The 15,340-nt window shown below is 54.0% G+C and overlaps 2 protein-coding genes across 3 annotated transcripts in view; both read right to left on the bottom strand.

The window, feature by feature from the left end:
* MEF2B (myocyte enhancer factor 2B) overlaps window positions 1-4,845 on the bottom strand; it is a 22,715-nt gene extending 17,870 nt beyond the window's left edge. Inside the window, exons 1-2 of the mRNA XM_057540685.1 lie at window positions 4,729-4,845; window positions 2,042-2,276 (exon numbers count right to left, since the gene is read on the bottom strand). Of these exons, the coding sequence (XP_057396668.1) occupies window positions 2,042-2,177 (136 nt within the window). The 5' untranslated portion in view covers window positions 2,178-2,276; window positions 4,729-4,845. The remainder of the gene's footprint in view (window positions 1-2,041; window positions 2,277-4,728) is intronic.
* The window catches only part of BORCS8 (BLOC-1 related complex subunit 8), a 24,583-nt gene extending 9,243 nt beyond the window's left edge, over window positions 1-15,340 (bottom strand). Inside the window, exons 1-6 of one of the 2 annotated variants that reach the window (XM_007195433.2) lie at window positions 15,244-15,340; window positions 11,565-11,677; window positions 11,023-11,087; window positions 8,369-8,479; window positions 6,799-6,874; window positions 3,923-4,887 (exon numbers count right to left, since the gene is read on the bottom strand). In XM_007195433.2, coding sequence (XP_007195495.1) covers window positions 6,841-6,874; window positions 8,369-8,479; window positions 11,023-11,087; window positions 11,565-11,677; window positions 15,244-15,280 — 360 coding nt within the window. In that variant the 5' untranslated portion in view covers window positions 15,281-15,340 and the 3' untranslated portion in view covers window positions 3,923-4,887; window positions 6,799-6,840. Of the gene's footprint in view, window positions 1-3,922; window positions 4,888-6,798; window positions 6,875-8,368; window positions 8,480-11,022; window positions 11,088-11,564; window positions 11,678-15,243 lie in introns of those variants that run through there. The other variant, XM_057540686.1, reaches the window with a different exon arrangement.

Raw genomic sequence — 15,340 nt, 5'->3', positions numbered from 1 at the left:
CCGGGACCCTGAGGCCCCAGGCACCGAGACCTTCTCGAAGCCAACCCTGACCCTTGCTCTCACCCAAATGGAGGGACTGCAGAAAGGGGCTCTGGGGTCGCTGAGGGACCTCGCCCAGCTGTGTGCCTCCTGCAGCTGAATGTGTGACCCACGTGCTTCGACAGGAGGGTAACAGACCCCTCGGTGGCTGGGTGCCCTCCTCCACTTCAGAGGTCAGCTTCCAGGACTGGACCCCCTCCCTGGGATCCCAGCACCACCCAGCACAGGTCCAGGCCCAGAGGGGGATCAGAGCAGGATTAATGAGTGAATCAAGGTGGAAAGAATTACAGGATGAAGATGACTTTTGACTCGGCAATCCTGGAGAAGCCCCCAGTCTGGAGGAGGCAGAGCTACCACATACTCCTTATCCCTGTGGGATCAGAACTGGGCCAGAGGGGTCAGGGAGGGCTTCCCCCAAAGAGGGGCGGAGCATTTATACTGGGCCTTGAAGCATGAGTAGGAGTTTGCCACTGGTAGAAGAAGAGGGAACAGGACTTGCAAAGGTTCAGAGAAAGAGTGCAGAACATTCTTTGGTGGGGGAAGATGAAGCCAGAGCAGTGAGTGGAAGTAGATTGAGCTGGGCACCCAAAGAGAGGCTTGGAGATAGGGGGAGGGGGTCCACTGGGGCAGATGAAAGGGGAGAGCAGGTGGGTTGCAATAGCTGCCTGGTGTCCGCCTTCTAAGAAGACAACAGGAGATAATTGGACCCCTGGACTCAGGGGGGAACATGTGGAGATATTAGTACATGGGGGACACTGAGAAAGGGAACAGAGACCCTGGGAGGCTTGTGCCTCTCCCCACACCTCAGTTTCCCCATCTGTGACATGGGAAGTTTGGACCCCCAGCCTGGGCACAGATTTCTCTTTGGACCAAAAAAACTAGGGTTCACACTGTGTCATAAAGGTGGGGATCAGGGTTCCTGCCTCTCCCACCCCGTCTTTGCTGCCCTTCAGTGCTCAACACCAGACACTCAGGTGTCCCAAGAACACACCAGGGCCTAGACCAGGTTGGGGGCTTCTGCCTGGGCTCGAAGGCACAGAACAAGGCTTGGGGAGTGTGGAGGTGGCTGGGGAGCCCTGGGGCCCTCGAGAGCTGCTCTGTTTACCCAAGACCGCCTGCCTGCCTCTGATGCAACAAGCAGGCTCTGGTTACGTGAGGGCGGCAGCTGGAGCAGCTCTGGGAGCAGCGTGGGCTGAGCCAGCTGGGGCTGCCCACTATGGGCCACACCTCTTGCCCCCTCACCACTGGGGCTTGCTCCTGTGTTCTTGCCCCTGCCACGTTGTCCCCTTCCACCACTCGTGTTCCCAAACACCCTTCCCATTCCGGTCCATACCATCTTCTATCATTCACACCGTTTCCTATAACGACTCCTTCTCTCTGCCTTTACCCCTGTTCCTGTCCTATACCCTCCCCCATTACTGGCTGTGTTACCCCGTGTGGACCCACACCCCCCACTGGGCCAATCAAGAGTCTCAACCTCAGTCTTCTCAGATGAGGGGACACTCTTAGGTGTTGGAGTAAGAGGTTGGGGGGTTGAAAGGGAGATTTCGGGGGAGAAGGGAATGGAAAAGGCCAGAGAGGAAGATCTGGGAAAGGGGTCTGGAAGGTGGAGACAGGGATGGGAAGGTGAGGAGGTGTAGAAGCTGCTCCCCCCAAGTCTCCCTCTCCAGATCCTCTCCCAGAATGTCAGCGGGGAAGCCTTTGAAGGATCCTCCGTGGCAAGGACAGTGTGGTCCAGTGGGTAGGGCTTCAGGGTTCGAGGACCCTGGGTTCCCATCCCAGCTCCGACTCCCACTTGCTGTGTGACCTCAGGCCAGTCACTTCACCCGTCTGAGCCTGTTTGCTCATGTGAAAAGTGGGGACAATAGTAGTCTCTCCTCTGGGGGGGAGAAGCATTTCAAGGTTGGCCTCCAATGCCCCCTCCTCCTCCAAAAGCCTTCCCTATCCCCCCTCCCATCTGGTGTTCTGACACCCCCATCCCTCCTTCCACCTCAGCGCTGACCCAGTGGTTTACAAATGTCTGTGTCCAGCTGTCTCCCGGAGCCTGGGCCGTGTGTTGTGGTAGCACAAAAGGGGTGTTTCCATGGGTTTCTTGAAGAACTGGAGTCCTGGAGAGGGTCTGAGTAGTGTAGGGGCATGCGGACCAATCTTGGGGCATCCAGAGACCTTGCTGGGGGATGAGGCAGGGGCCAGGAAGGGGCTTCCCAGGGGCAGGACCCTCAGAGTGCAGAGCAGGCCTGAAATAAAAACTAGGACTTGGATCAGGGGCTAAGAACAAAAAGACAAAACTCAAGTCTGATTCCCATCCTGACCACTGTGGACCAACTGGAGACAAGTCACCGCCCTCCTGGGCCTCCTTTTACTCCATCCACAAATTTGAAGGAGACTGAGGGTGGGGGGGGGACGGTTCCCACACTTAACCCAGGGAGCCCTTCCAGGTTACCCCCACCCTCGTGGGTGCTAGGCTCCCTACTTGAATGCCCCGTGGCACGGGGAGTTCCCTGTTGCTCTCCTGGCTGCCCATCTATTTCTGGGAGCAAGTCTTAGTGAGCCAGGTCAGGGCATGCCCACACCCTTCACTCCGGGGAGGGGGTAAGTCGGCCAGAGCGTGGAGGCAGATGCGAGGTGTTGCTGGGTAGTCTGGCCTTGCGGAGCCTTAGTTCGCTTTCTAGAAAATGGAAGCAAGAACGTATGAAGTGAAAAAGGGCAGAGGGTCACGATGCACACTTCAGGATCGGCCAAGACTGAGGACAGGGGCTTGAATCAGGGGCTAAGAACAGCTTGGAGGCGGAGTGCCCGGCCAAGGCTTTGCCTCTTGCGCCCCCTTGCGGCCGGCAGGGGATGGACGTTCGCCAGGCATGAAAGGCGAGCCGGCCACGCAAAGGAAGCGCAAATTAACCAGCACCTCCGTGAGCCCCAGGATTTGGGGTGGTGGGGCATCTAACAACCCACAGTCCTGCACAGACCTCTTTGAGAGTACTATTAGTCGCTGGCTAAGGTCGTGTTCAGGGGCCGTGGGTGACGGGGAGCCATCGGAAGGTCTAGGGCACCTCAGGACTGCCCCCCACTAGCTCACAGAGCCTGAGCCATCCAAGGCTGCCTCTGGGATACAGGCAGTTACCTCACTTAGCTGCCCGTCTGTCCAGTGGGTCTGAGCCCTGGAGCCAGGGTTGGTCTGTCTGGCTCACCAGGGCATCCCCTGGGCAGGCAGGGCCTAGCTCAGAGAGAACGGTCAATGTTTGATGGATACATGGCTGCATGGTAGAAGGAGAGATGGACGAGAGGTGCCTTCAGAGTGGGCGAGGAGAGGGAGAGTGACTCTGTGGGGGCTACACACCAGGCAGGGCCTAAAATAATGTGAACCTGAGGCTCCTCCCTCCCCCTCAACTGAGCTGGGGCAGGGGGAAGGCAGGATGGTGGCACACAGGCCCCCAGTACACCCTAGGAGAGGTGAGAGAGGGCTGACCCTGTTTCCTGGTGGTGGGAGGCAATTATTAATACCTCCTGTGTTCCTGAACCTCCTCCCAGGCCCTCAGGCCCCTCCACAGCCCTGATACCCCACCAGGACCCTCTCTGTCTCCCCTAGGGTGCCCTTGGCCTTTGCCACCCCTCTCTCCCAACCACTTCTCTGTGCCAAGCTGGGGGATCCTCCCAGAGCAGTGAGCCTGGGACCCACCCTGGCTCTACCCTCGACAACTCCATTCTGCTCTTCCTTATACATTTTGCTGGGCACTTTGTTGGCACACAGCTGGCTTCAGAGGTGTACAAACCATGGGCCATGATCTCCCAGGCTTCGCAGGGATCAGATCAGTGTGGGCTCTTCTCAAGTCAGCAGAAACAGACTCAAAGCAATTTAGGCAAATACAGTAATTTTAGGGACTCATGAAACTGAAGAATTGAGATTTTCTAGTGTCAGGTACAGGTGGATCCAGGGCCCCAGGCAATGTTCTCAGGTCCCCTGGTCCATCTGCCGAGCTCACCAACCCCAGAAGGAAGATGGTACTTTTTGCACTTTTCCAGCAAAATCCTCAGGGAAGACCTCTCATTGGATCACATGCCCATCTCAAACCAATCACTGTGACCTGGGAGATGGGGGGCTCTGATTAGCCAGGCCAGGGTCCCACATCCACCCCTGGAGTTAAGGTGGCTTCTCCTTATGGCCTGAGCCTGGGGTGGGCATTTCTGCTCGAGGCAGAATTCAGTCCAGGCAGGCAGGTACACGAATGCCTGCCTCAGCCTGTAGAGAAGGTCCAGTCCAGCCTTCCTTGTTGAGATGGAGAAAGGTAGCACCAGGGAGGGTCAGTGCCAGACCCATGTCACACAGCATGTCAGAGGCAGGGCTGGGACCAAACTAGGCCGGGGTCTACTCTTCTCTTTGTGATCTCACACAAATAATGCCACCTCTCGGAGCCTCTCTTTTCCCATCTGCATTTGGGTGACATCTGCCTTATGGGGCTGTCTGAGGATGAAAGCTGACCCTTGTGAAGCCCCCAGCACAGATCTGGGCACACAGCAGGTGCATGATCAGGATTGTCATGGTGGCAGTTATCGGTCCGAGGGGCCATGGCCGTGTCCATGGCCAGTGGGGGCGGGTAAGAATCCAGAGGCAGCAAAGCCCCGTCTCAGGACATTCGTGGCTGGCCCAGAGGCTCCAGGCAAGAGCAAGAGGAATGCACCGGCCACACTTACTTGGTCTTCTGTCCCTGCCAAGTCCCACAAGGCTGTGTCCAAGGGTCCAAGCTTTGGTCGGGCTGGGGGCAAGAGGTGAGTCAAGGTGAGGTCTGAGAGACCCTTAGGGCTGCAGGGTGGCCCTGATGAGGTGGCATCTGAGGAAAATCCTGGGCGAGGCTGAGGGAAGAGGTGAAGCACTGGGAGTTAGAGGGTCTGGGTGTGAATCCTGGCATTTCCGGCCACGGGTGGTGACCCTGCCTCGCCTCTCTGAGCCTCAGTTTCCTCTTCTGTAAAATGAGGCTGTGTGTAGAGCCCGGGGCCTGGAGAAGCCGGGGAGGCCAAGACTTGACCCTGTGAAGGTCACCTACAACCCTTGGCGGGGGCAGTCTGGGGAGAAGTGGGAGTGGAGGCTCTGAGGTGGGCAGTGGGGCGGCAGTTCTGGGGAGGGGCAGAGCAGGGTCTGTGGGTACAAAGGTGGGATCAGGAGGAGCCACAGAGCATTTTGTTCTGAGGGGGCGCAGCAGTAGCAGTAAAGGGACAGCAGATGACCCTGGATGCTCATGGCTTGCCTGGACGCTCCAGGCAGGAGCAGGAGAAACACACTGACTGTGGACGGGTGGAGAGGGCAGCATCCTTGAGGCTTGAGGGTGGGAGGCACCAGGGCACAGGGGATAGGATGGAGGAGATGGTGGGGTGTGGGTCCAGGGCTGGTGGGCAACACTGGGTGGGGAAATGGGGTGGGTTGATGACCCCCTTGGCAGCCCCTCTTGCTCCAGGCCCTCCCAGATGTCCCCCAAGTGACCCCACAGTCTGTGGGATTCCTCACCACCCCTATGCCCAGAGCTAAGCCCATCACATAGCAAGTGCCCGATAAGAACTCTGACTGCACACCCATGAACTCTGCTGCCTCTTGGCTCTCGGGGTTGCTGCTCTAGGAGCTGTGGGGGCCCTGTCCCCTCCCACGCCTCCCTTGACCCTCTGAGAAGACCTCCACAGCACAGAGCACAATCGCAGCAAATGAGCAGGGGGCTGTGAGAGCTACACAAGCTGCGGGCTCAGTCAGTCCCTTGGGTACTGTGTCTGCCCTGCATGAGCACAGAATAACAAGACACTAGGCCTTTCTTGGTGCCACGCTCTCCTCAGATGGTCAACCACACCTCCCAGTACTGAAGCCCTCCTGCAGTCCTCTCCCATCTGGTCCTGGTCACGTGACTGGCCTTGACCAATGGGACAGCCATAACTGAAGCAAGGGAAGGCTGGATGAACACGTGCACACCGAGCGCCCAACCACCAGGAGAAGCTTGGGCTGTCCTGCTGGAGAGGCCACGTGGAGGACCAGACACCCACCTCCCAACCAGCAGCAGACAGCACTGGTCAAGGGCCAGATGTGAGGCTACTTCTGACTATCTAGCCCCATCAAGCTCCCACAAGAGCCACAAGTAGCACCCAGGTGAGCCCAGCAAAACTGCCTGGCTGAGCCCAACCCAAACTGCACAACTGTAGGAGGCAAATGATTGGTGTCATAAGCCACTAAGTTTTGGGATAGTTTGTCATGCAGCAGTAGCTAACTGCTACAATACACATCACTGTATACAGCTGCGCCTAATGAAGCACTCTGACAGAAGGGAAAAGCAGAGACCAGAGTGGAGAGGGACTTGCTCAGGGTCACATAGCAGGTCAGCAGTAGAATGAAGATTCCAGAGCTGGGTGGATAACAGTCCTGCTGGGCTCTGCCTGAGACAATGTGTTTGGGTAAAGCAAGCAGCTGGCATGTGGAAGGGTATGGAAAATGGGGCTCCCCTCTGTCTTGGGGGGCAGGGGTCCTTGGGATCAGGACAGGGCCTGTGGCCTGGATAAGGGGCAGGAAGATGACAGAGAGAGCACAAGGGAGATGGGCTGACAACAGCCCTGAGCAGCAGAGGGCACAAGGTGCCCCTACCCTCTAGCCTCCCACAGATGAAACCATCCTACAAGCCCAGGGAGAAAACTCGAGTGGTTAGTCAAGTAGGTCCGTTCTTGGATGCCGAGAGCATGGGTTAGTTCAGAGCACGGAGCACAGAGAGGCTTACGGCCCCACTTGGCACTGACCTGAGTCAGAGGGGCCAAAGCACCTCCAAGTCTCTTCCGGGATCAGGCTGAGGAGGACGGGGGCGGCTCCTCGGGGCTGGAACAAAACATGTGTAGCGTCCATGAGGCTGAGGTCAGAGGCCATGAGGCCTGCTCGGCTATGCTGGATTGTGCATTGGGGTCACACTCCAGTCCCCCAAGACCCCTGGCCTGAGCCTTCAGGGCATCCTCTGTAAAAATGGGACCAGCCACCCACTTCAGAGGTCATGCCTGGGTCTCACATAGGACTGGGAGCTTCAAACCCCCGGGGCTTGCTAAGAGGCGCAATAGCAGGTGAGTAGCTACTACGCAAGTTGCTACTGGTGTCTTTCAGAGGCATGTTGCATTTTTGCAACAGCAGGCAGAAGCAGGGCTTTTGGAAGCAGCTGGGAAACTGAGTTAGAAGTAAAAGCTATGGTTTTTGAGGCCCTACTGTGTGTACGGCACTGTGCAAGGCTTGACGCAGTGAACTCCAGTCCCAATGGCTGTCACCCACCCGGGGCAGAGCAGCCAGAGCCAGATGGTTATCTAGTGCGAGTGAACCATCATGAACCCCTCTCATGCTACCCTCAGAGGGCAGGTTGCTGCACATCCCTTCTTACACATTTGCAAAGCTTTTTTGGTTTTTTGTTGCTGTTGTTGTTTGTTTTTTGTTTTTAAGGCTTTTTTGGTTTTGACAGTTCTTTTGTCTCAATTATCACAGGCAGCAACACAGTTTTTTTTCTTTCTAAGTGCCTGGTCAGGGACAGGCATGCCAAAACCCCACACTGCAGGAGCCAGACACATCTCAAGGTCGAGTGATGGCTTACAGCACGTGCGCATGTGTTTACATGCATGTTTATTAAGTTATAATGAAAACAAAAACAAAAAGAGCTACTTGTCCAAAAACTCTCTCCCCGGTATGTAAGAACTGTAAGTAGTTTTCATTTTTAGACCGTCTGGTCATTGGCTCAAAGCCTCTTTCAGCTCCGGGCGCCCTCCCAGCTGCCCTCGAGGCCCCTGCCCACCTCCCTGACCCAATCTCCCTTTCGCTCACCCACTGCAGCCACACCTGCCTCAGATGTTCCTCCAACACACCCAGCTCACCAGGCCCCGGGCCTCTGCCCTGCCACCGACGTGCGTGGAGCACCGACCCCAGGCCATCTCTGTCTGCAGGTTGTTCAAGTCTCTGCTCACACCTCTGCCGCCTCCCCAGAGAGGCCCCCACAGCCCTTTTCCTCCTTCACATGTGTCTGAAATGTTCTTGTCTGTTCCGTGTTTACCTGGTTGCTGTGTGTCTCCCCGTGAGGCCACGAGCACACCTGTCTTGGTCACTACCGTGTCCCCAGCACCCAGCCCAGGGCCAGGCACACAGCAGAGCTCAGGAGCTGGGTGCCGAGTGACTGAACTCTCCCACTACAGACGCCAAAGGATGAGAGGAAGTCACCGGCCACCGTAAGATGAAGAGAGGGAGTTGTCTAAGGAGCGAGAAGTGGCAGCTCCTGGCTGAGCAGCGAAGGTCCTTACAGCAAGGAGGCTGAGAGCAGCAGGGGTGGGCGGTCCCGGGAACTACCTGTGGCCCTGGGCTGTGGCGTTCATGTGGTCTCGGATGCTGATGGCCTGTTTGAGGAGGCCCTCCACGCTGCGGAAGTAGACGCTGCTGTCGACAAGGTTCTTCACGGCGCTGAAATGGGAGGATGGACCCAGTCAGCGGCACCACGCTCTCTTCGCCCCCCAACCAGAGCTCAGCGGATGCCTGTGTGGGCCGGCACTCATCAGGCACCTGGGGGATTCCATGGGCCTCCCTGAGGGCTCACTGTGGGCTTAAAGTTTAGATTTCCCTATGCAACAGAGCACTGGATGGCAACATGCAACTTTCGCTTAACGGCTGCTAGACCATCTAATGCTTTGAAGGAGCTATAAGCATGCAAAAATGACCTCAAAAATATCTTGCGTTCCTCTTAGGGAACCTATTCCTGCCTCTGAATCAGGAAGCTTGTCAACTGGACCGTGAAAAGCTCTAGAGGTGAGTTTAGACTCATCGCCATTAGAGGGGCACTACTGCAAAGCTGTGCTAAGCTCTGGTGTTGAAGCCACATTGATGGATGTCTAATGAATATGTCCCTTCCAACAGCACTACAGGAACAGATTCACCAAGCCACGCGGGGCCTTGCTAACGCCAGAAAGTTGCCTGTGCAACGACACCTGCAGTAAAAATAAGAGGGTCGTTTTAAAGTCCTTCTGTTAAAGACAAAGAAATCACTCCCATTTATCATCAGTCAGGGACCTGCTTATGGCTATGAGATCAAAAGGCGTTGGCTGTCGCCCGCTCATCTGACACCACCAAATGTAGTCAGCTTTCCTAGTGCCCGTCCACCTTGATAAAAAGCTGTCTAACATAAGCTCACTACTGAATAGTTCACCCCAACCAATATACCATTTTATTATCTTTCAGTTTTACACCAACCGTTAACGCTGCATAAAGCATTTCAACAACTAAAAGGGCACTTTCGTGTCTGTAAAGGAAACAGTCTCTCAGCATTAGAGAAATTCACATCTCACTAAAGAGAAGTGCTCAGAGCTCAGAGTAGACTGGCTCCCTGCCTAGCCCAGGGCTGCTAAGCACTTGAAATGTGGTTCATGAGACTGAGGAGCTGAATCTTTCGTTTTATTTCATTAAAATTTAAGTGTAAACAGCCACCTGGGATCCGGGCTCCTGCACTGGATAGCACGGCTAGAGGAACTGGGAGAAAGTACAGACTTTGATTTGTTCTTCCTTGAACCTGGACCTTTCTGATGAACTCTTGGCTGTCTGGGAACTATTCAGCAGCTGCGAGAAAAACTCCCATTTCTTTTCTACTCTTCCTGGAGCTAAGGAGGGTGTCTGTGACCACCATCCTCAGGAAGATGCCATCTGTCTGGGTCACCCTCCTGTCCCAGCGGAAGGGCCAAGGCTGGTGAAGGCAGAACTCCCAGCGGCACGACTTCCTGTCAAGGAACCTTCGACCACACAACAGAAACAGGCAGGCAAACCGCACAGTGCCACGGACGAGAGCTGCTGGGGAGTATCCAGCCTCCACTGAAACAACCCACAGCCCGAGCCAGGGGCAAACAGCACTCCTGATTAAAGTCACCAACTCCTAAAGCAAACGGAACAAGCCAGGGCATGAAATACAGTCATGCGGAACAGAACCAACAGGAGCACAGGAAGCAAGGCTGGCAAAGCTGCAATAATGGGAAGAAACAACAACTACTGCTTTTTATTCTCAGGCACATCTTTCACTTGGGGTTAAAAAATTTGGATATTTAGAGAAAGTTAAACAAACAAAAATATTAAATGGGATACCCACGGTCACAGAAGCTTTATTCATAGTAGCCAAAACATGGAAGCAACCCAAATGTCCATCAACAGAGGAATGGATAAACAAAATGTGGTCCATCCATATGATGGAATATTATTCAGCCCTAAAAAAGGAAGGAAATTCTGACACATGCTACAACATGGATGAACCTTGAAGACATTACGGTAAGTGAAAGAAGATGGTCTCAGAAAGACAAATACCGTATGAGTCCACTTATGTGAGGTCCCTAGAATAGTCAGATTCTTAGACAGAAAGCAGAATGGTGGGTGCCAGGAATGGGGGGTGGGGAATAGGGAGTTAGTGTTTAATGGGGACAGAGTTGCAGTTTTGCAAGATGAAAAGAATTCTGGAGATGGATGGTGGGGACAATTGCACAGCATTATGAGTGTATTTAATACCACTGAACTGCACACTTAAAAATGGTTAAGATGATGAATTTGCATCTTACCACAATATAAAAAATTGGAAAGAAATAAAAATTTAAAAATAAACAGTCATATTCATGTTTTGGCCCTCCCCCCCCAGCTGCCATCCACCCCACCAGCCAGTCTGTGGTCCTGACTGTGGGTGGGAAACATTGGCCCCTTGAGGCACCTCCTGGAGTCCTTATCAGCCCCTCCTGTGACAGATGGGGAGGGGTTGAGGGCCGGGAAGAAGCCTGCCTGAGACACACGGGCACCAGTCAAATAGCAAGAAGCACAGGTCAGGGCTGGAATTTTGCCCTGTGGCCAGGTGAGTCCAGATCCGCATGCCTCTACTCAGGTGGGTTCGGCAGGGCAAGGCTCACGGGCAGCTGGCTGAGATGCCCCTGAACACCCGGGGCATAACAGGGCAACCGTGGCAGTGCGGAGGCTGTGGCGCTCACCTGCAGGCGTACTCCACTGTGTAGATGGCTCCCTGGCTCTGCTCCTCCCACCGCTGCATGTCAGCCTGCGGGGGGGTTGGGGGCTGTTAGCAGGGGTGGCTGCTACCTCCATCCTCCCAGCTCTCTGGGATGGAGCACCCGAACACCAATCACCAAGGCTGTAGAGAGCAGCCCCCTCCAGCCCCTGATCTTTCCTCCTGCCACTCCCACCCCTCATCAGTCTGGGCTTTCTGTGAACACACGGCGACTATGGCTCAGGGCCTTTGAGCAGGCTGTTCTCTCTGCCTGGCATATCCTTCCCTCATACAGCTGCCTCCTTCTCACCACACAGGTCACAACTACTGCAGACCCTGCTGTCCCCTTCTTCCAAATCTGCCCCAGATCTGTCCACCCAGCCCCAATCTGGGCTGGTGACCATGTGCTTCCTCGCTGGTGTCCCAGCCTTGATTCCTGCACCAACGGCTCCTGCTCCACAGAGTAGGCCCCAGCTCACGAGGTGCAGACCCTGGGAGAGGTCGGTGGCTGGGGCGGGGACAGCTCACCTTATGCTGGGCCAGCTCAGGCAGAGAGCGGCGCACGTGCTCCTGCAGCCGGTACAGGGCCACGGATGGCTCGTTGGCCAGGACGTAGACACTCTCAGTGAACTTGTCTGTTACTGGGTCCAGGATCGAGAGTCGGCAAAGTGGGATGGGAGGGCAGGGTGGACAGGGGGTCAAGGAGACAAAGCATCAGACTCCTGGTTGCTCAACCTGCGAGTCCAGCTAGAGTAGAGAGGAGTATCCAGTGTCCCTCCCAGCGGCTGCGTCACCTGTGGCCCCGGTGATGGGTTGCAGGAGATGGTCACAGCAGGGCCGAACAACTCCATCTGGGAGTCACAGAAGGGCCTTAATCTTTTTTTTTTTTAATAAATGTATGTATGTATGTATGTATGTATTTATGGCTGCATTGGGTCTTTGTTGCTGCGCGCAGGCTTTCTCTAGTTGTGGCGAGCAGGGGCTACTCTTCATTGCGGTGCGCGGGCTTCTCATTGTGGTGGCTTCTCTTGTTGCGCAGCACGGTCTCTAGGCGCGCAGGCTTCAGTAGTTGTGGCACATGGGCTCAGTAGTTGTGGCTCGCGGGCTCTAGAGCGCAGGGCCTCAATCTTTTTTTTTTTAATTTTTTTTTTAATTTTTTTAAATTTATTTATGGCTGTGTTGGGTCTTCGTTTCTGTGCGAGGGCTTTTCTCTAGTTGCGGCAAGCGGGGGCCACTCTTCATCGCGGTGCGTGGGCCTCTCACTATCGCGGCCTCTCTCGTTGCGGAGCACAGGCTCCAGACGCGCAGGCTCAGTAATTGTGGCTCACGGGCCCAGTTGCTCCGCGGCATGTGGGATCTTCCCAGACCAGGGCTCGAACCCGTGTCCCCTGCTTTAGCAGGCAGATTCTCAACCACTGCGCCACCAGGGAAGCCCAGGGCCTCAATCTTGATGACATTAATGTGCCCAGTGAATTCATGATCTTTCCCTTCCCAAACCCACTTACAGTGGACACTGCTGCCACCGGCTCGGATCTACTCACCTTCCTTTTACCCCAGTGACAAAATCCAAGATTCTTCTTCGGATGCCCATTGGCTACTGGACCCAAAAGTGCCTGGAAGTTTACATGGGTGGATGGCTCTCAGCCATGACTGACCACCGAGGGGTAGGAAAGCCCATGTCCTGCGCTGTGTGTTGGAACAACTCAGAGGTGTGACCCATCCCCGTGAGCTCCCCTGTGGGAACAGACTGTGGCTTCTTTCTGCAGGATTTTACCTGAGGTCACTCCTTGCTCAGCTTCCTCCCCGGCCCTGTCCTGTTTCCCCCTCTCCTCTGTGGGGTTCTCTTGGTAAGCTGACTACACACAAATCCTCATCCCAGGGTCTGCTTCAACAAACAGCAGCCAACTGGTTGTCCCTGCCCTTCCTATCCCATCAATGAGCAGACCCTGCTTGTTCTGTCGCAAAACAAAGCCCAGAACTCACCCATTCTTAACACTGTACTGCCCTCACTGGTCCAGACATAGCTGTCTCCCACCTGGATGACAAACTCAGCTGCTCCCTGGTCTCCCCGCTCCCACTCCTGCCAACAATCCAATCCCCACAAAACAGATGGCATGAGCTCCTAATGAACATATCAGATATGTCTTTCCCTTGGTTGAAACACTCTCATCAGCCAGAAATTAAATCTTCCTTCCTTAACATGGCCCTTAAGGCCCTGTATGTTCTACCTGCTGTTACCCCCCTCTGCCCTCCTCGGCCACCGCTCCAGGCACAATGGCCTCCTAGCTGGTCCCTGGACACTCTCAGCACTGTCGAAAAGAACTTTCTGTGATGATGGAAAGTTTCTATAATCTATACTGCCCAATATGGTAGCCACTAGTCACATATGACTACTGAGCACTTGAAATGTGACTGATGTGACTCAGAAACTGAATTTTAAATTTTATCTAATTTTAATTAATTTAAATATGCATAAGTACTGTGACCAGTAGCTACTGTATTGCAGCACAGCTCTGAACACTTTGCCACCTCAGGGCCTTCATACCTGTTGATCCCACCACTGACACTGCCTCCCTCCCCCCGCAACCCTCATTTCTCTTAATCCCTCATGTCTCAGCTCAAATGTCACCTCCTGGGCAAGGCCTTCCTTAATCACCAAGCTTAATCAGATGTCCCTTCAACTTCACTCTCAGCCTCAGCACTTTGTTCATTTCCCTTATACTTAAAATCTCACTCTATTTTTTTCTTAAATTTTATATTGGAGTATAGTTGATTTACAATGTTGTGTTAGTTTCAGGTGTAAAAATTCTCATTCTTTATTAGGTTACATGTTTACCTAAAACTTGATTTGTGAGGGCGTGGGCTTCTCTGAGCCTGTTTCCTCATATGCAAAAATGGAATGATAAAGGTACCCACCTCAAGGTTTGTTACAGAGATGGACCCCATGCTATTGCGCAGGGCAGTGTAGTTGGTGAGGGAGAGAACCCACGTGTGTCTGGAAGTCAAGGGAGGATGTATATGAGTCTGTCCAGTTTGGGTTTGTCCAGCTCACCACGGTGTCCTGACTCAGGCAGAGCCCAGCCTGCCACCTCCAAACTATGTGTCCTCTTACCTTCTTAGGCCTCCTTGTTTTGAAAATGAGCACAGTAGCTTACACCTCACAGTGCTATTATGAAGGATATGGAATTACATGTACTTGTGACTTCTAAATAATTAACTAGTGGGAGTTGCCTGGTGGCCTAGTGGTTAGGATTCCGGGCTTTCACTGCTGTGCCCCGGGTTCAATCCCTGGTGGGGGAACTGAGATTTCGCAAACCCGGTAGCGCAGCCAAAAAAAACCAAACAAACTATAAACAAATAAATTTGTAAAAAAAAAAAAAAGAAAAAAATAACTAGTAATAACATATATAATAAAGTAACAAAGACATTTATACTTTAAAAATAACTTGTGGCATTTTGTAATTTGTAACTATGTGATTTACATATATTTGATAAGTCGATGTAAATGTATGCAAATGCGTAAATACAAAGGAAACAATACGCACAGCAACTGCCACGCCCCAAGCGTTCTTCCAATGCTTTACAGATATCAGATTACTGGGGGCTTCCCTGGTGGTGCAGTGGTTAGGAATCCGCCTGCCAATGCAGGGGACAAGGGTTCCAGCCCTGGTCCGGGAAGATCCCACATGCCGCGGAGCAACTAAGCACGGGTGCTACAACTACTGAGCCTGCGCTCTAGAGCCCGTGAGCCACAACTACTGAGCCTGTGTGCCACAACTACCGAAGCCCGCGCGACTAGAGCCCATGCTCTGCAACGAGAAGCCACCGCAGTGAGAAGCCTCCGCACTGCAAGTAAGAGTAGCCCCCACTCACCGCAACTAGAGAAAGCCCGCACAGCAACCAAGACACAACACAGCCAAAAATAAATTAATTTTAAAAAAATATTTATCAAGTTACTGAATTATCACAACAATTTTATGGGGGGAGGGAGGGAGACTATTATACTCCCCATTCTACAGATGACAAAACCGAGGCACAGAGACTTTCTAAAGGTTTCAAAACTAGTCAGCGGCCGAGCCGCGATTTCGTGGCAGTTCAATCACAGCTCCCAAACGCTCCCTCCGCGCCTTGGCCCCCTCCCGCCCCCAGTCAGGTCGCCCTTCTGCGAGTTCCTGACCCCTCCGCCCCGCCCGGGGCCCCACACCACCTTTCTTCCCCTTGAGCTGCATCTCCGGTTCCTCCATAGTGGCTGCGGCCCTATTCCGAGGACAGGAACCGGAAGTCTGGTGGTGGAAACAGCTGCC

The sequence above is a fragment of the Balaenoptera acutorostrata genome, chromosome 2 (assembly GCF_949987535.1).
Source record: "Balaenoptera acutorostrata chromosome 2, mBalAcu1.1, whole genome shotgun sequence".
Lineage (NCBI taxonomy): Eukaryota > Metazoa > Chordata > Mammalia > Artiodactyla > Balaenopteridae > Balaenoptera > Balaenoptera acutorostrata.
Note: the sequence above shows the minus strand (reverse complement) of the source record. Positions and strands in the feature narration are given on the sequence as shown.